Below are 19159 nucleotides of genomic sequence, written 5' to 3' on the forward strand. Positions count from 1 at the left end.
GTTAACTTGCTGGCAGTCTCGAAGGAAAGACACCAGATTGTCAAAACAGTGTTTATTTCTGGCGAGTGAAGAATATCGAGGACTTACACTTTACGCTTCAGAGCCTTCTCGATTGTCTATATTTGCAATGGATATATATATAACTGATCAGGGAACTTCCCATTATAAAAATTGAAATTCATAGCTTGACTTATAGGCCACCCACAGGCAGATTCTTCAACCTTATGAAATCCTAAAGACTTTGAGCACAAGTCCTTGTGTCTGTTGACTTATTGCCTCGGCTCCTTATACGTTGGTATAGGATCTATGCTAAATAACCTAATTCCATTCAATCTTTTCCCTTTAAAGTTAGCACAGATTAAGCCTTCTTGGTAGAGTGCTGGAGGGATACTGCAGGAGAAAGAAGCTTTCTGCAGTTTGGGGGAAGGCCCAGGGTTAGGGAGATGATAATTCAGTCCTCTCCTAACCTCACAGCTTTAGTCTGGTAATAACCTTTCTTCGGCCCTCTGGACACAGAAACCAGGGCTCTGGGAGGTCTGAGGCAGTCACTTGTGAGGGGCAGGGTCACACACTGAGCTGCGGTTCCTTCTGCCAGCCTCCCCTGCTCTCTACCCCGCCCTTCCCTGGGCACTCTGAAGGCCTTGGCCTTGCTGACTCCCCGACTCTTCCTGCTTCTGCCTACCACTGGCTGCTGGTCACTCCCTGCATGCACACAGGAGGCTTGCCTGCTGTTTTCCCAGCAGCCACAGACCACCTCCACCTCACTAGCCAGCAAATGGCTCTGCTATCCCATAGGCAGCCCACCGCTTCATCAAGGAGTACAAACCAGTCTTTTGTCATGGAGATACCATACTATACATATACTTTCCTTATATCTTGCTGTGTGTGTGTGTGTGTGTGTGTGTGTGTGTGTGTGTGTGGCACTGGAGATAGAACCCAGGGGCCTTCTACCTCCTGGCTACACTCCCAGATCTATTTTATATTTTGTTTGGTGGTACTGGGGTTCCTGGAAGCCCTTCTACCTCCGGGCTTCACTCCCAGACCTATTTTTACATTTTTATTTGGAAACAGGGTCTCCTAAGCCAGCGTGCGTGGCTCCTCCCGTCTCTGCCTCCCAAGCACGGGGATTACAAGCGTGCGCCACCACGCCCGGCTTATATTTTGTTTGGAAACAGGGTCTCACTAAGTTGCTGAGCGCCTCACTAAGTAGCTGAGGCTGGCTTCGAACCTGCACAATCCTCCTATCTCAGCCTCCCACATCCTGGGATTACAAGTGTGCTCCACCACGTCCAGCATAGTTTTTTTGTTTCTTTGTTTTTTATGTTGTTTTGTCATCATCATCTTTTTCTTTTGAACTGAATCCAGGGGCTCCACCACGGCTCTATTTTTATTTGTTATTTTGAAACAAGGTCTGGCTAAATTGACCTATCTGGACTCAAAGTTGTCATTCTCTTTCTTTAGCCTACAGAGTCTCTGGGATTATAGGCATGTGCCATCTTGCCCTGTGATGTTGTAGTTAATTCTTTCTATTCAATTTCCTTCGCTTAACCTACTCTTTGGTTTCTTGTCTCCTGATTGGACCCATACTACTACAGGGCTTTGAAATCAGGCAGAGTATATTTTACCCCTCACCAGTTGTGTGACCTTAGGGAAAGTTGTTTCACCACCACCACCACCCACAGCTCTGTTTCTTTGTCTATAAAATGAATAAGATGACTACTTACCTCATAGGGTTGTTATAAGAATTTAATTTAGAAGCCGGGTGTGGTGGCAACACGCTTGTAATCTCAGCATTCAGGAGGCCGGGACCGGAGGATAGTGATTCGGGGACAGCCTCAGCTACTTAGCGAGGCCCTTCGCAACTCAGTGAAACCCTGTTTCAAAAAAATAAAAAATAAATTTAAAAAATAGGACTGGGGATGTAACTCAGAGGAAGAATACCCCGTGGGTTTCATCCTCAATTCTGCAAAAAAAATTTAATTTATATACAAAAAGTACTTAGAATAGCTGCTGGCACATAATAATGTTAACTATCATGATTTGGAGCATAATCTTATTTCATTGTGTATGCCTTGTTTACCCTATATTTCTTTTAGAGTGTCTTCCTATTCCTTAGATACCTCAAGCCTTTGCACAAGATGTACATGCCCTCTTATTGATGTGCCCTTTCAATTTCCTAATTTGTAGCTTTTATCAGAAATTGTTGCCTTCCCAAGAAATCATCAAAATTAGAGCAGAAATAAATGAAATAGAGAACAAAAAAACAATTCAAAGAATCAATAAAACAAAAAGTTGGTTCTTTGAAAAGATTAATAGAATTGATAAACCCCTGGCCAACCTAACCAAAAGAAAAAGAGAATCAACTCAAATTATCAAAATTAGAAATGAAAAAGGAGATATCACCACAGATAGTGAAGAAATTCAAAAGATTATCAGAAACTACTTTAAAAATTTATACTCCAATAGACTTGAAAACCTGGAAGAAATTGATAGATTTCTAAGCACAGTTAACCTTCCTACACTCAGCCAAGAGGACATAACAAGCCTAAACCAACCAATAACAACCAAAGAAATAGAAATGGCAATAAAAATTCTTCCACCAAAGAAAAGCCCAGGCCCAGATGGGTTCCCAGCTGAATTCTACAAAACCTTCAGTGAACAACTAATACCAATACTTCATAACATGTTCCAGGAAATTGAAAGAGATGGAACTCTCCCAAATTCCTTCTATGAGGCCAGTATCACATTAATCCCCAAACCAAATAAAGATACCTCAAGAAAGGAAAACTACAGACCAATATCCTTAATGAACATAGATGCAAATTTCTAAACAAAATACTAGCTATATGCATTCAAAACTATATCAAGAGAATAATACATCATGACCAAGTTGGTTTCATCCCAGAAAAACAAGGCTGGTTCAACATACGCAAATCAATACATGTTATTCACCACATAAATAGAACCAAGAACAAAAACCACATCATCATAGCAATAGATGCTGAAAAAGCATTTGACAAAATCCAACACCCATTTATGTTAAAAGCACTGCAAAATATTGGGATAGAAGGAAAGTACTTCAACATCATTAAGGCAATAACTGCAAACCCAAAGCCAACATTATATTGAATGGGGAAAAACTGCAAGAATTTCCGCTACAGTCAGGAACAAGACAAGGATGCCCACTATCACCACTCCTTTTCAATATAGTCCTTGAGACTCTTGCTGCAGCAATCAAACAAGAGAAGGAAATCAAAGGAATTCACATAGGAAGAGAGGAAGTAAAATTATCCTTATTCGCAGATGATATGATCCTTTATCTGGAGGACCCAAAGAACTCAACCAAAAGACTTCTAGAACTGATTGACAAATTCAGCAAAGTCGCAGATTACAAAATCAACCTAAAGAAATCAGTGGCCTTTCTTTATGCCAACAACGAATCCACAATGAAAGAAACAAAGAAAACAATTCCATTCACTATAACCTCAAAACCAATAAAATACCTTGGAATAAACCTAACCCAAGATGTAAAAGACCTCTACAACAAAAACTATAAAACATTAAAGAAAGAAATTGAAGATCTTGGAAGATGGAAAGATCTCCCGTGCTCATGGATAGGCAGAATAAATATCATCAAAATGGCCTTTCTGCCAAAACTGATCTATAGATTCAATGCAATTCCCATTAAAATACCAGTGACATTCTTCAGAGACATAGAAAAATCAATCATGAACTTCATATGGAGAAAGAAAAGACCTTGAATAGCCAAAGCAATTCTCAATAATAAGAAACATGCAGGAGGCATTACAATCCCAGACTTCAAACTATACTATAGAGCAATAGTAGTAAAAACAGCATGGTACTGGCACAAAAACAGATATACTGACCAGTGGATTAGAATAGAAGATACAGAAACAAACCCACACATCTTTAGTCAATTAATCTTTGACAATGGGGCCAAACACATACTCTGGAGAAAAGACAGCCTTTTCAACAAGTGGTGCTGGGAGAACTAGCTAACCATTTGTAAAAAGATGAATCTAAACCCCTATATCTCACCAAACACAGGAATCAACTCAAGATGGATCAAAGACTTAGAAATTAGACCTGAGACTGTGAAGTTAGTAGAGGAGAGCACAGGTTCAACACTACAACATATTGGCACAGGCAGTAACTTTCTCAACAAAACCTCCAAAGCTCAGGAAATTAAAGCAAGAATAAACAAGTGGGATAACATCAAACTAAAAAGTTTCTTCTCATCAAAGGAAACTATCAATAACCTAAAGAGGAAGCCTACAGAATGGGAAAGGATCTTTACCAGCCACCATTCTGATAGGGGGCTAATATCCAGAGTATACAAAGAGCTCAAAAGACTCTACACAAGCAAAACAAACAACCCAATCAAGAAATGGGCAAATGAACTAAATAGACACTAAACAAAAGAAGAGATACAAAGGGCCAATAGATACATGAAAAGATGTTCTTCATCACTGGCCATCAGGGAGATGCAAATCAAAACTACACTGAGATTCCATCTAACCCCAGTCAGAGTGGCAAGCATAAAGAAATCAAACAACAACAAATGCTGGCGAGGATGTGGGGAAAGAGGAACTCTTTTACACTGTTGGTGGGAGTGCAAACTAGTTCAGCCACTATGGAGATCTGTGTGGAGATTCCTAAGAAAGGTGGGAATAGATCCACCATATGATCCAGCTATACCACTCCTGGGTATCTTTCCAAAGGGGTTGAATTCAGAGAAATACAGCAACATATGCATACCTATGTTCATAGCAGCACAATTTGTAATAGCCAAAATATGGAACCAACCCAGATCACCATCAACAGATGAATGGATAGCAAAACTATGGGAAATACACACAATGGAATTCTATTCAGCCATAAAGAAGAACAAAATTATATCATTTGCAAGAAGATGGAAAGCCCTGGAGAACATTATGTTAAGTGAGATCAGCCAAGCACAGAAGGAGAAGGTACATATGTTTCCTCTAATATGCCCAAACTAGGAAACACAGAGGATACCAGTGGGACTCCAGATATTAGAGGGGAAATACTAGCTAAGTTTGAATGGAAAGTTAGGAGAGGAGAAAGGCCGATCTTGATTAATGAGGGTCTACACCTGAACATGTGTAAAATTATGAATAAGACATGGTTAACCTGGACAACCATTGGTGGGAGGGGGGAAGGGAAAACGGGGGCGGGGGGAGAGGGCACCAAATATAGTTCAAATGTATACTATTTATGTTCAATAATAAAATTGTTAAAAAAAAAAGAATGAACCTCAAAATAATCATGCCAAGGGGCTGAAGCCAGATAAGAAAAGAGCACAAACAGCATGATCCATTGCATCAGTATCTCGTAAATGCATGCTAATCAATAGTAACGGAGAAGAAATATGAAGACAGGGCTTGGCATGAGGGATGGGGTGCAAAAGGAAGAAAAAAAAAAAGAAATCGTTGCCTTCCATTTTTCCAATCCTTTTTCCTGTCTTGTCACAACTTTTTATCATGTCTTTTTTTTTTTTTTTTTTTTTTTTTTTTTTTGGTAGTTGGAATTGAATCCAGGGGCATTCTACCTCTAAAATAAACCCCCAACCACACTTTCATTTTTTAAAACCAGGTCTTGCTTATTTGCTGAGGCTGGCCTCAAACTTTCGATCCTCCTGTGTCTGTGTCAGCTTCCCAAGTACTGGGATTATAGGCATGGGCCCCAATACTCTGTTGTTCATTTTGGGTTTTTGGTTTTGTTTTTTTTTTTTTGGTGGTACTGGGGTTCCTGGAAGCCCTTCTTCCTCCGGGCTACACTCCCAGACCTATTTTATATTTTTGAAACAGGGTCTCTTACGCCAGCGCGGCTGGCTTCGAACCTGCGCGATCCTCCTGTCTCCGCCTCCCAAGCGCGGGGATTACAAGCCTGCGCCACCACGCCCGGCGTTCATTTTGTTTTAATTGCACCATCATGCTCAGTAACTGAACCTGTCTGTCTCTGCCTCTGCCATGAGCTCCCCCAGGGCATGAGACTTGCCTTGGGAGGAAGAAGAGTAAAATACAGCTGGAGTCAGACTCTAATCCTAGCTCGGCTACTTATTATCTTGGATAAATCAACAACCTTTTTGTGCATCCATTTCTTTGTAAACTAGGGATAATAAGAGAGAGCCCAACTAACGGGTGCTGTAGTGAAGTTTAAGCCCTCCAAGTCAAGCATGCTGGTGCATACCTGTAATCAAGATCTTTGGCCAGGCGTGGTGGAGCACGCTTGTAATCCCAGCATTCCGGAGGCTGCGACAGGAGGATCGCAGTTCAAAGACAGCCTCAGCTACTACTTAGTGAGGCCCTTTGCAACTCAGTAAGACCCTGTTTGAAAATAGAGAATAAAAAACAGGGCTGGGGGGTACAGCTCGGAGGAAGAATGCCCCTGGGTTCCATCCCCAGTACTGAAAGAAAAAAAAAAACTTTGAAGTTTGTGGTTGGAATCTGATTCTAAGTACCTCTGCTGAAGCCACATTCCTATTTATAGTCTCTGTTCTAGAACTGCATGTATTTTTTTCTGTGATCTATTTTTTCCTCAATTTAAAAAATAACTGCAGCTTATAAGAGAAAGTCACAATGCTTATGTACTCGCAGACATACGTGGTCATGATGATGACCGTAACTGCGAGACAGCGCAGCGGTTGATCACACAGGGTGCTGGGGATTCTCGGCGCACCACGCGTCTGCCCAAATCTCGTCCAAATCTTAATATGGAATCTCGTCCAAATCTTAATATGGTTCTAGCTTAAGGCTGTGTCCACCGTAGGACTTCAGCACTCCATTTGAATGCCTAAAAGGCTACACCCTGAAGATAAAGTGTACTCTGTGTTCTTACCAACACCTAAAGATAGGCCCCTGACCTCCTTCCTGAGAGCATTTACTAAAAACCTTTAGAACTGCCAGTACGTCTCTTTTGCCATTCTGTTAAAGATGGAGAGCCATTCCTTTGAAACAGAATCATCAGGGAGGATAGGGCCTCCCTCTCCCAGTCCCTAGGGGAGGACAGAGCCCTAACTTAGGTAACAGCCAGCTCACAGGCACAGCGGGCCCCAGATACATACGGAACAACCCTTTGTAATGTTCATTCTCTCTGCAGAGCCTCACGTTCCTCCTCCCTCATCCTCACTTTCATCACCTAAATCACCTCTGCACTAAGAGAACGGAGTTCGGCTCAGTCCCTCGCTGTCAGTAATTACAAATGGACCCCATTTTCGCTGCCTTAACTGCCCAGCTTTGTCTTTGACGGCACCCGTGTTGTGTCAGGTAAAATGACTTCAGTGAGATACAAATGTGTTTCTCATGAAACAGCTGAGCTTACGCGTGCCAGAGCTGATATGGTGTCCCTACAGTCTGTCTCCCAGGCTCCTGGGACTTGTTGTCTGGCCATCTCAAGTCTGGGCCCCGGTCAGCATCGTTGAAGCCCCTTACCACCACCACCACCGTACCTGCTTTGCTTGCATTCTGCCTAGCAAAACCAGGGGGGAAAGGCGAGGGGAAGGTTAAAGGATAAAACCTAGCCAGGCGTGGTGGCGCACGCTTGTAATCCCCGTGCTTGGGAGGCGGAGACAGGAGGATGGCACAGGTTCGAGGCCAGCCTCGCTGGCTTAAGAGACCCTGTTTCCAAATAAAAATATAAAATAGGTCTGGGAGTGTAGCCCAGAGGTAGAAGGGTTTCCAGGAACCCCAGTGCCACCAAAAAAAGGCTAAAACCTGCAATTTCATATACATCATCTCTGCTCATATTCCACTGGCCAAAAGATACTGGGAAGGTTGCACCCAGCAGCAAGGGAGAGTAGGAAACAGGGTTTATTCTGGGCTGTCCAGCTAACATATGTTTTAAGGAAAACGGGGAGAAGGAATATTGAGAGAGAGTGGCATTGGCTGCCATATTATGCTTTCTTTATTCTTCTAGATTTTCTCTTATAAGTTGGAGTTATTTTTGAAATTGAGGAAAAATAAATCATAAAAAAATACATGTAAGCCGGGTGTGGTGGCGCACGCTTGTAATCCACGCGCTTGGGAGGTGGAGACAGGAGGATCGCGCTGGTTCGGAGCCAGCCTCTTTGGCTTAAGAGACCCTGTTTCCAAATAAAATATAAAATAGGTCTGGGAGTGTAGCCTGGAGGTAGAAGGGTTCCATACCCAGTATCACCAAAACCAACCAAACAAACAAACAACAACAACAACAACAACAAAAAAAAAACATGTAATCCTAGCCAGGTGTGGTGGCGCCCACTTGTAATCCCAGCATTTGGGAGGCTGAGACAGGAGGATCGCAATTTTCAGACAGCCTCAGCTACTACTTAGTGAGGCCCTTTGCAACTTAGTGAGAATCTGTTTAAAAATTAAGAATAAAAAAATAGGGCTGGGGGTGTCACTCAGAGGTAGAATGGCCCTGGGTTCCATACCCAGAACCGCCAAAAAAAAACAAAAAAAACCCACACAAACAAAAACAACAACAAAAAACCCCATGTAATCCTATAGTAGAGACTAGAAACGGGGAAATGGCTTCAGCAGAGGTATTCAGAACCAGATTCCAACCACAAACTTCAAAGATCTGAATTAAGAAGAAATATGAGATGCATTCACAGGAGCCAGTATCCAGTGAAATTAGGATGTTAGCAGGCAGGGATTTTGGGATTTAGAGGAGGGATGTTTAACAAAGGAAAATATAAGAAAGGTCACAGACATGGAAGGGGAGACCCAGGAAGTCTGGAGCTTACAATACCCAGAGGTTTGAAAACAATAGGGGCTTTCAATTTTTTGTTTGTTTTAAGGTTTATTCTTACTGAAAATCAATGTTAATGTTTTGTTTTATACAAAATTTAATAATTTAGACTCTGAAGCTATTTATTTATTTATTTATTTATTTATTGGTGGTACTGGGGGTGGAACCCAGAGGCTTTCTACCTCCGGGCTATACTCCCAGGCCTATTTTATATTTTATTTGGAAACAGGGTCTCACTAAGCTGCTGAGAGCCTCACTAAGTAGCCGAGGCTGGCTTTGAACCTGTGCGATCCTCCTGTCTCAGCCTCCCAAGCGCGGGGATTACAAGCGTGCGCCACCACACCCGGCTTGACTCTGAAGCAATTTAAATACTGAATTCCCCTCATAGAGACATTTTGTACATATATACATGATGTAGACATATGAAAATGGTGGTCAAAAGAATTGTGGGGCAGCTGCTTCTTGCTGAGTCCTATACATGATGTAACTCATGAACAACGTTTGTACGACTGCGAGTATAATGAAGTGGACCGTAGATAAGCAAGATGGAAACGGGGGTAGTTCTGGGCATGTTGGTTTTCAATGGATGGCACGTTCCGCTGCACCCAGTGATCCATGTCCGTCTTCACTACGTGAAGGCGCTGCTTGATATCCATGAAGCGCCGCGCGGTCTCGTAGGCTCCTCCTGCAGAGCCAGGGTGCAGGATTCTGCTGACCAGCCTCACAGCCTCACTCATGGAATTCTTCATTTCATTTACTTGTCTCGTAATCTCATGCTGGGTTTTCACAACAGTATCCAGTTCTTGCTGAGAGAGCTGCCGGGCCGGGCCGGATCCCCGTGCCTCTTTTGGAAATCTCCTCTGTCAGGGAAGAGACGTATCTTCTCTGCTCGTCAAGAATCGTATCTAACCGCCAGTTCAGCTGCTTGATTTCCAGATGAACACGATTCAAAGATTTGTCTTAGCTCACGATCTTCTATGCTCTCAAATACTTCATCCGTGGGCTGCCCTGGAGGTCAGGGTGGTCCTTCTGGAATTTCTCTTTTATGTTTTGTCCAATGCTTGTTGAAAGTGCTCAAATTCTTCCTGATACTTTTCTTTTTTCTTTATCTGGTGTAGTGACGGGGGACACGGGCGAAGCCTGAGGAATGAAAGATTCCGAAGGAGTTAAAAGAGGGGCTGGCGAAAGGTCAGACTCCCCCAAGACTCCAGGCCGAACGAACTCCAGTCCCCTCCGGAATTCACACCCCAAAGCCCCCCAGTGAAAGAGGGAGCTCATCTTAACCCTTTTACTGAGCCGCTCTGCCCTCCCCTGCATTTGTTTAGTTTGTTAGTTAGTTTTCTTTGATGATCGTACCTTAGTGATTTATGGCACTTTCCCTATCCCTAACATTCCTCATGGTATTGTGATGTCTGTTTTTCCCCATGAGAATGTGATACTTAACCTAACTGGAAAAGGGTATAAAAAAAACTAGTTTCAGAGAATAAAATTGTCAGTTGCACAAGAGGCAATTGTCTGGGTCCTTCATTTCGGGTCTCTCCCTCCCAAGTCCCAGAGAGGAATCTCCACAGTGTAGGTAGCTCTTTTCCAGGCTCAGTCAATTGGAAAGCCAGAAAAGCAAGAACATCATGGTCATCTGCAAGACCTCCTGTTGCAGCAGATATTCCAAAATACTCTGTGGGGGGATAATCATGTTTTCCACTTTGGCGCAAAATTCATAATCATTTTTATTTGGTGTAAAGCCATTATTGATCGTTACCGTCAGCATCTTCTGGTAGTACGTGATCTTCGCCTGCACCGGGTAGGGCTTATTACGAAAGTCCCGCTGGCAGCTGCTAGGGCTTGACTGGCTCCATCGTTTTGATGGGCATAATGGATCTGTCCATTGTTACCTACAACTACTATAGCAGGATTATTTTTCTTTCCATCATTGTCAAAAGAATCAAAAAATATTCCAACACCATTCCATAAATCGGATGATCCGAATACAGGGCCCTCCAAGCCTTGATTTTCTGTATTACCAAATTGCTGGGCCATCAGCTCAAATTCTCCCTCTTCCAGTTAGTTACTCGAAACATCACCTCCAGTGCCCAGTTCTCAAAGGGTGCTTTTGTCTTCGTCTACACTGACCCTCTTTGGCTTTTTAAAGATGGTGCTATTCGAATCTGATCTGAACTTGGAATAGCCTTCCCCGCATGGGCCCAGAGGGGCACGGTCCCATCGCTCTGCACGGGGTGCGGTCCCTTGAAGCTGTTATTTGTACTCGAAATGGCGACGTAGCTGCCCGGCCTGGGTGTCCTGCCGCCGCCGGCCGCAGGGTCTGCTCCCGTGTCGCTGTCCTCCACGAAGCGGCTGACGACAGGAGCAAAGGGCAGAGAAGTGGCCGAGCCCTGACCTGGGGACCCCTTCGCCTGGATCCCGCCATCTTGGATTGTTGAGGCTTTTTATTTTGAACTGAGAAGGTGTGTTTTTAATGTTGGGTATTAAAAGCATGAGACAAAAGGAAGAGGTAGTCTCATTGCTTGGGACCATATGATATGATGTGATCAGACAAAACAAAACCCAGAAATACTCAATGCCATTTTACTTGCCTTTTCTCTATCAAGGAAAAATGATCCTCAAGCTTCAAAGAATAAGAAAATTAGCAATAAGAAGAAATTAAAGGGCAGGACCGGTACAGTGCTAGAAAGCACTAAATTGTCTTAAATAGGTTGAAAATCTTCAGACCTGAGTTATATCCCAGAACACTAAAAGAGTTTTAGGTTACGAGTCTCTCTTATGGATCTTTAAGAAAATATGTTGGAGCAGGTGACAGAGGATTACCTTTTTGTTGTTGTTACTGGGGATTGAACCCAGAGTCATATTACCTGCTATCTTGTTTCATATACTTCCTATATGTAATTATACATACACATATATATGTATATATAGAGATATATACATATATGTGTGCATATATATATATATATATATATATTCCAGAACCTTACCTTGATGAGTATGATTTCTATCTCAGGATCATTTGTAATTTATTTTATTTTATTTTTTATTTTTATTTTTTGCAGTCCTGGGGGTGGAACCCAGGGAGGGGCATTCTACCTCCGAGCTACACCTTCAGCCCTATTTTTTTATTCTTTATTTTAAAGCAGGGTCTCACTGAATTGCAAGGGGCCTCACTCAGTAGCTGAGGCTGTCTATGAGCTGCGACCCACTTGTCTCAGCCTCCCAATTGCTGGGATAACAAGTGTGCGCCACCAGGGCCAGCTCATTTCTATTTTTTTTTTTTTTTTTTTTGTCACTGGGGATTAAACCCAGGGGCATTCTACCGCTGAGCTACCCTCCCAGCTTGATATTTTTATTCTTTATTTTGAATAAGAGTCTCACTGGATCGCCAAGAGCCGCCTCACTGAGTAGCTGAGGCTGTCCGCGATCCTCCTGTCTCAACCTCCCAAATGCTGGGGTTACAAATGTGTCCCACCACTTCCGGCTTAGCCCTTTTTATTTTTTAAATAAGGTCTCACAAAATTGCTGAGGCTGGCCTCAAACCCATGATTCTCCCGTCTCAGCCTCCCAAGAACTGAGATTGCAGGTATGTGCCACCACATGCAGCATAACTGTTTTTAAATGAGTGACAGGTGTAAGTCCTTGTTGTGTTAATAATTGTTAGGAGTCCAGTTCAGAGTACACCTGGATTCTATCAAAGCCGCGAGCCCCATGAGTTCGTCTTGGCTCATTCAGTTCAATGTCGAGGCAGAGCCAGGCATGGTGAAACATGCTTGTAATCCCAGTACTTGGGAGGCTGAGACAGGAGGATTAAAGGTTTGAAGCCAGCCTCAGCAATTTAGTCAATAACTTAGTGAGACCCTGTCTCCAAATAATAAAATAAAGAGGGCTGGGGGTGTCCCTGAGTTCAATCCCCAGTACCCACTCCTCCACACATACACACAAAGTCAAGGCAGAGCCAGTTGTGGTGGTACAGGCCTGTAATCCCAGTACTTGGGAGGCTGAGCCAGGAGGATCACAGCTCCAAGACCAGTGTCAGTAATTTAGTGAGGCCCTCAGCAACATAGCGAGCCCCTGTTTCAAAATAAAATAATAATAATCAGGTATGGTGGCACATGCGTTTAATCCCAGTACTTGGGAAGCTGAGGCAGAAAGATCACAGGTTTGTGGCCAACCTCAGCAACAAGAGGCCCTCCACAACTTAGTGAGACCCCGTTTTAAAATAAACAATAAAGCCAGGCGTGGTGGTACAGCCTTGTAATCCCAGCATTTGGGAGGCTGATAGAGGAGGATCGCGGTTCGCGGCTAGCCTCGTCTACTTGGTGAGGCCCTTTGCAACTCAGTGAGACCCTGTTTCAAAACAAGGAATAAAAAAACAGAAATGAAAATAGGGCTGGGATATCGCTTGGAGATAGAACGCCCCTGGGCTCCATCTCCAGTACCACAAAAAAAAAATAAATAAATACATAAATAAACAATAAAATAGGACGAGGGTTGCAGCCCAGAAGTAGAACTCCTTGGGGTTCCATCCCCAGCACCACAATAAATAAGTAAATAAATAAATAAATAAATGAAACAAAACAGGGCTGGATAGTAGCTCCAAGATAGAATTCAACTCCAATAAGCTCCAATAAAATAAAATAATAAAATAAAATAAAAAGTCAAGGCAGAAAGGCTGTCACTTATAAAAGGAAGAACACTGAACCGTCTCTCAGAGGCCAAAGGGTGAGCTGTGAGGTCTGCAGGGAACGGAAGCAGGATACGATGTCCCAGCCCTACATCCTCGCCATCTCTGCTTCTCAATATCTGCCTTTATCCTGAGATCAACTTCTTCCTTCTGGCCAGAACAGCTAGTGCAAGCCACGCTCATATTTTCCAGACTCAGCAACCTCAGCGGAAAGAGAAAGCTTCTTTTTCCTAATGCAATCATATAAAATGACGCGTACCTTTATTTATGCTGCTTGCATTTGTGTGTGTGTGTGTGTGTGTGTGTGTGTGGTACTGGGGGTGGAACCCAGGGGCATTGTACCTCTGAGCTACACCCCCAGGCCTATTTTTTAGTCTGTTTTATTATTTTTTTCCGACCTACACCCCTGCTCTATTTTTTATTCATATTTTGAAACAGGGTCTCACTAAATTGCAGAGGGCCTTACTAAGTAGCTGAGGCTGTCTGCGAACTGTGATCCTCCGGTCTCAGCCTCCCGAATGCTGGGATTACAAGCGTGCACCGTCGCGCCCGGCTTATTCTTTATTTTTGAAACAGGGTCTCACTGAGTTGCAAAGGGGCCTCACTAAATAGCTGAGGCTGGCCACAAACCACAATTCTCCTGTCTCAGCCTCCCAAATTCTGGGATTACAAGCGTGCGCCACTCTGCCTGGCCTTATTTTATTTTTTCTTTTGTAACAGGGTCTCACTACCTTGCAGGGAGGGGGGCGGGACCTGCTAAATTGCTAAGGCTGGCCATGAACCTGCAATTCTGTTTTAGCCTCCCAAGTACTGAGATTACAAGCGTGCACCATCACGCCAGGCAACTGTATCCACCCCGCTGAAGCCTGAGCAGGACTCCTGCAGGATTTTAACCCAAAGCAGATCCCCAACTGTCTACTTTGCTTTGATCCGTACTACTAGTCCAGGACACTATCTTCTCTCGCCAGGACAGTGGAGTAACCTCCTCATTTTTCATTCCTCATCCATCCTGGTCACCTCCTGATCATTCTCCCCAAGCAGCCTTCCTTTATTTACTTTATCTACTTCCTTTACCTTACTTTATTGCCTTCCTATGCTGCATGGCTTCCCAGTGCAACTGGATTCCAACCAAACTCCCCATTACATTCTGCCCAGACCCAACTTTCTGTCTGTCTGTCTGTCTGTCTGTCTGTCTGTCTGTCTGTTTGTCTCTCTCTTTCTGCAGTACTGGGGATGAAACCAAGGGGCATTCTACCTCTGAGCTATACTCTCAGCCCTATATTTTATTCTTTATTAATATACAAGGTCTCATTAAGTTGCAGAGGGCCTCACTAAGAGCTGAGGCTGTCTGTGAACCTTCCATCCTCTTTTCTCAGCCCTCCAAGTACTGGGATTACAAGTGTTGGCCAACATGCCCGGCTTCCACTAGAATATTTTTTATACATGGGGTGGAACCCCCGGGCATTCTACTTCTGACCTACATCCCCAGACCCTCTTTTTTTTTTTTTTTTTTTTTTTTTGGTGGGACTGGGGTTCCTGGAAACCCTTATACCTCCGGGCTACACTCCCAGGCACCTATTTTTTATATTTTTATTTGGAAACAGGGTCTCTTAAGCCAGCACGGCTGGCTTCGAACCTGCGCTATCCTCCTATCTCTGCCTCCCAAGCGCGGGGATTACAAGCATGCGCCACCACGCCCGGTGACCCCAAACCTTAAAAAAAAATTTTTTTTAAACAGTCTCACTATGTTGCTGAGAGGCTCACGAAGTTGCTGAGGTTGTCCTTGAACCTGCAATTCTCCTGTTGCTCAGCCTCGGATGTACTAGAATTACAGGCATGCGCCATGACACCTGGCTCATCCACTAGAATTTAAGTTCCACGAGAGCATTTTTGTTCATTTACTTTGCTGCTCCATTCCTAGTACTTAGAATAAGGCCTGGTAAGGCCTGGCACGTAATAGATACCCAATAAATATTTAACATATGCTGAATTAATAAACTGTAGTTATCCAGATCAATAGCTTTTGTTTGTTTCACTAGAACTCCTGTCGCACATTGGCCATTCAGCATGTTATTAACTATTTCAAAGTAGCCAAGTGACCGTCATTTTAAGCTCTTTTCTATACTTTTGTTATTGTAACAAACATTTTTTGAGCATTTATTATGTGTGGACACGGCATTACCGTATAATACCCAAGGATCTTAGGTAATATTATTATAGTCATTTTCCAGCTCCGAAATTAGGATCCGGAGAGGTGAATGATTTGCTCAAGAATTTCTATACAGGAAGTGGCAGAGCTGGGTATGTAACTTGCATCCTTAATCGTCGCTCTGCTGGTACTTTAAGCTCCTTTTCTTTCTTTTTGTTTAGCCAACGTGTTTTGGTTCCGCCGGCAGTAAAAGCCTCTTAAGGTGCAAAGTCAAAAGGCTAAGTGCTTTATTTTCCTGCTGTCAAGGACTGGGCATTTTGCATTTGAACCGTAGATGGCGGGAAACAGCAGGCAGGTGTCAGAAGGGGCGGGGCGGGGCGGAGACGCCAGCGGCGCCAGCCAATCAGGGCGGGTGGAGGCCTCCCCTCCCCCTCCCCCTTCCACGCGCCAAAATTCCAAACAGGACTGAGCACTGCTCCCTCCGTGTCCCTCCGCCGAGCTCACGGAGCCGGAACTACACCAGGAGAAAAGGAGTCCGCACTCTGCGGCGAAGATCCTCTCAGGCCCTCGAGCCCGTCAGCCCGCGCCCCGGCCCGCTTCAGCCCGGGGTCTGGGCGGTTCTTCGGGGAGGGGAGTTCCGAGCTCGCCGCTCCGGGGCGGCGGGGTGGGCGGGGCCGGCGGCGGAGGGATTCCGGGCGCGCGCGCTGCGGCCGCGGGCGCGGAGCTTGTGGCGCCAGAATTCGGAGCGCGGAAGCGCCGCGGCGGCTCTGCGCCGGGCGGGGGTCGCGGCCGGGGTCGCGGCCGGCGGGACTCGCGGGCCGAGACCATGGTGGTGCTCCGCAGCAGCCTGGAGCCGCACAGCCGCTCCGCCACGTCGGCCACGGACTCCCTGGACCTGTCCAACGAGTTCCTCAGCCTGGAGCAGATGGGACGGAGGCGGCTCCGCTCGGCCGGCGCCGCCGAGAAAGCGGCCGTGAGCGCGGCCGCGGCGGGCGTGAGTGGCGGGCGCGGGGCGGTTGGGGCGCGGGCGGCCCCAGGTGGGGCGGTTACCGGGGCCCCATGCGCCGCAGGAGGCCGGAGCCCGCCCGAGCCGAGCGCCAGGTGGGGCTGCCCTCCCCGGGCCTCCCTGCCTGCTCCCCGGACAGGCTCCCTGGCCAGCCTCCGCCTCCAGCCTCCCCCTCTAACCTCCCCAGCCATCCTTCCTGGCCAGCCTCCCCGGAAGTCTCCCCAGCTATCCTCCCTCGCCAGCCTCCCCGGAAGTCTTCCCAGCCATCCCCCCTCGCCAGCCTCCCCTCCAACCTCTCCTTGGCCAGCCTCCCCGGAAGTCTCCCCAGCCATCCTCCCTCGCCAGCCTCCCCTTCAACCTCCCCCTCCAGCCTCTCCCCCGCCAGCCTCCCCAGTCTGTCTCCCCCGCTATCCTTCCTCGCCAGCCTCCGCAGACAGTCTCCCTGGCCAGCCTCCCTGGCTCGCGCCCGAGGCTCCAGACCCCGGCCTGGAAGCGCCGGTCCACACTGGTAGAGGCTGCGGGGATACGCCGAGATTCGGGCTCCGTTGTAAGGGCGCCGTGAGTCAGATCAGGTTGCATAATGTGTAGACAGGAGAAAGATCGGCGCGTCGGGAACGCTTCCTTCTTTGAAGCCTTAGAACCCTTGAGAATGCGGACCTAGGGTATTTATGTGACCGAAGAAGAGAGAGGCTCGTAGGTGCGCCGTAAGTGGTAGATCTAAAATTGGAACTTTGATTCGCTGCCTCCCAGACCTTGCCCTTTCGGTTATAGCAGGCTGCGGTTATAAACAGCGGCTCTAGGGGAAGTTTGCGAGGGGGTAGAGGCCTCTTGAAAGGCGCGCTTCGTGTAGATCTCAAGCACAGATGGGATTTTTCGATGGGTAAATTTAAGGCCCAGGGAGAATCTCCCATCCACTACCCCGCCCCAGCTGCTGAAGAGGCGTAAGTGGAGGAGGCAGCGTTCCTGAGATTGGAGACGCCGAGTTAAGGCAGCAGGTAGTGTGGTCTAGCTGTAGTGACGGTAGGTATGGGAGTAGGAAAAATAGGACAGGAGAGGGGGCTGGGAACTCTGAAGGCAGAATGAGGGGTCAAGGGCCAGGTGTGATGGTACACTCTTATAATCCCAGTACTCAGGAGGCTGCGACAGGAGGATCACAGGTTCCAGGCTAGCCTCAGCAACCTTAGTGAGGCCCTCTGGATTTAGTGAGACCTTGTTTCAAAATAAAAGAATAAAATAGGGTTGGGAGTGTAGCTGGGAGGTAGAATGCCCCTGTGTTCCATCCTTAGTAACACACACACCTTTTGTGTACACAACAGGGGAGGTGTATGGTGAGAGTAACAGCATAAAACTTTTTAAATATCTGAGTCTTTCATTACGGTCTTGTTTTAAGATCTTGTTTTAAGATCACTATGTATTGGTTGCTCATTTTCACAGGGGAGCGGGATAAAAGACTATATAAAAGTCCTTTCCACCTCTGAAATTGTTATTCTGAATTGAAAAGACAAATACTTTCCTGACTTTGAGGATTTCTCAATCAGGTGCAGAATTGGCAGAGACCTGGGAAGGCTAAGCACTTCTGCAGTGAGCCATCTCATTTGACCTATTGCCCTGCATTCACAAAAGCTATTTTAATAAATTATTTGTTCGCTGTTATTTACAGGATAATGCTAAATCCTGTGGTCATAATGATGTATGGAATGCTGGGTATGTACATAGCTTTTGAAAACAACTACTTAAAATTTCCGCTTATCAAGATTACCCGTAATCAGCAGGTTTCCACACCTGTAAAATGGGGTGATTGCTCACCACATGGGTAGTGAGGATTCCACGTGATCCTGCATGTGAGGGGATTGACTGGACATTTGGCATAGTTAGGACTCAGTCACTGTCAGCGATTTAGACCACAGTTGATTTCAGATAATAGCTACTTCATCTTTCCAGTTCCTCAGACCAAAAACCGTAGAGTCACCTTTGACTCCTGTCATATCTAATACACAAGCAAATTCTGTTGGCTCTGTTTTTAAAACATGTTTAGAGTCTGACCACTTTTCATGTCTTCCATTGTTGGCATTACTGGTTCAAGCCATTAGCGCCTGCCTGAATTATTAAATAAATTTTTTGACTGGCCTCCCTGTTTTCTGCCAACAGTTCTCAGGGCCATGACTCTTTTTTAAATCTTTATTTATTTATTTATTTATTTTGCAGTTCTGGGGATGGAACCCAGAGGCATTTGACCTCCGAGCTACACCCCCTGCCCAATTTTTTATTCTTTATTTTGAAACCGGGTCTCACTGAGTTGCCGAGGGCCTTGCTAAATAGCTGAGGCTGTCCGCGAACCAGGATCCTCCGGTCTCAGCCTCCCAAAAGCTGGGATTACAAGCGTGCGCCACCACACCCAGCTCCATGACTCTTTTAAAAAGTCAAAGCAGTTGTTCATTCCTTTACTTAAAAATCCTCTAGTGTACCTCCCAGCATTGTAATCCCAGCATTGGGGAGGTGGAAACCAGACCAGAGGGGAGGATCAACGTTCGCCTGATAG

At 45.5% G+C, this 19159-nt stretch overlaps 1 protein-coding gene and 1 pseudogene across 5 annotated transcripts in view; one reads left to right on the forward strand and one right to left on the reverse strand.

Moving 5' to 3' along the window:
* Window positions 1–9210: 9210 nt before the first annotated feature.
* On the reverse strand, window positions 9211–11200 carry LOC308262081 (protein ERGIC-53-like; annotated as a pseudogene). Its single transcript has 2 exons — window positions 10345–11200; window positions 9211–9915 (listed from the first exon to the last, which is right to left on the reverse strand). The product of its transcript is annotated as a protein ERGIC-53-like (transcript).
* A 5240-nt stretch (window positions 11201–16440) lies between these two features.
* Window positions 16441–19159, forward strand: part of ATAD2 (ATPase family AAA domain containing 2) — a gene marked incomplete at both ends in the record, with an annotated part of 68924 nt that continues 66205 nt past the window's right edge. For all 4 annotated transcript variants that reach the window (XM_080694558.1, XM_080694561.1, XM_080694559.1 and 1 more), the window contains one exon: window positions 16441–16608. In XM_080694558.1, the coding sequence (XP_080550684.1) occupies window positions 16441–16608 (168 nt within the window). The remainder of the gene's footprint in view (window positions 16609–19159) is intronic.

The sequence above is a fragment of the Muscardinus avellanarius genome, assembly GCF_963383645.1.
Source record: "Muscardinus avellanarius genome assembly, chromosome: 4".
NCBI lineage: Eukaryota > Metazoa > Chordata > Mammalia > Rodentia > Gliridae > Muscardinus > Muscardinus avellanarius.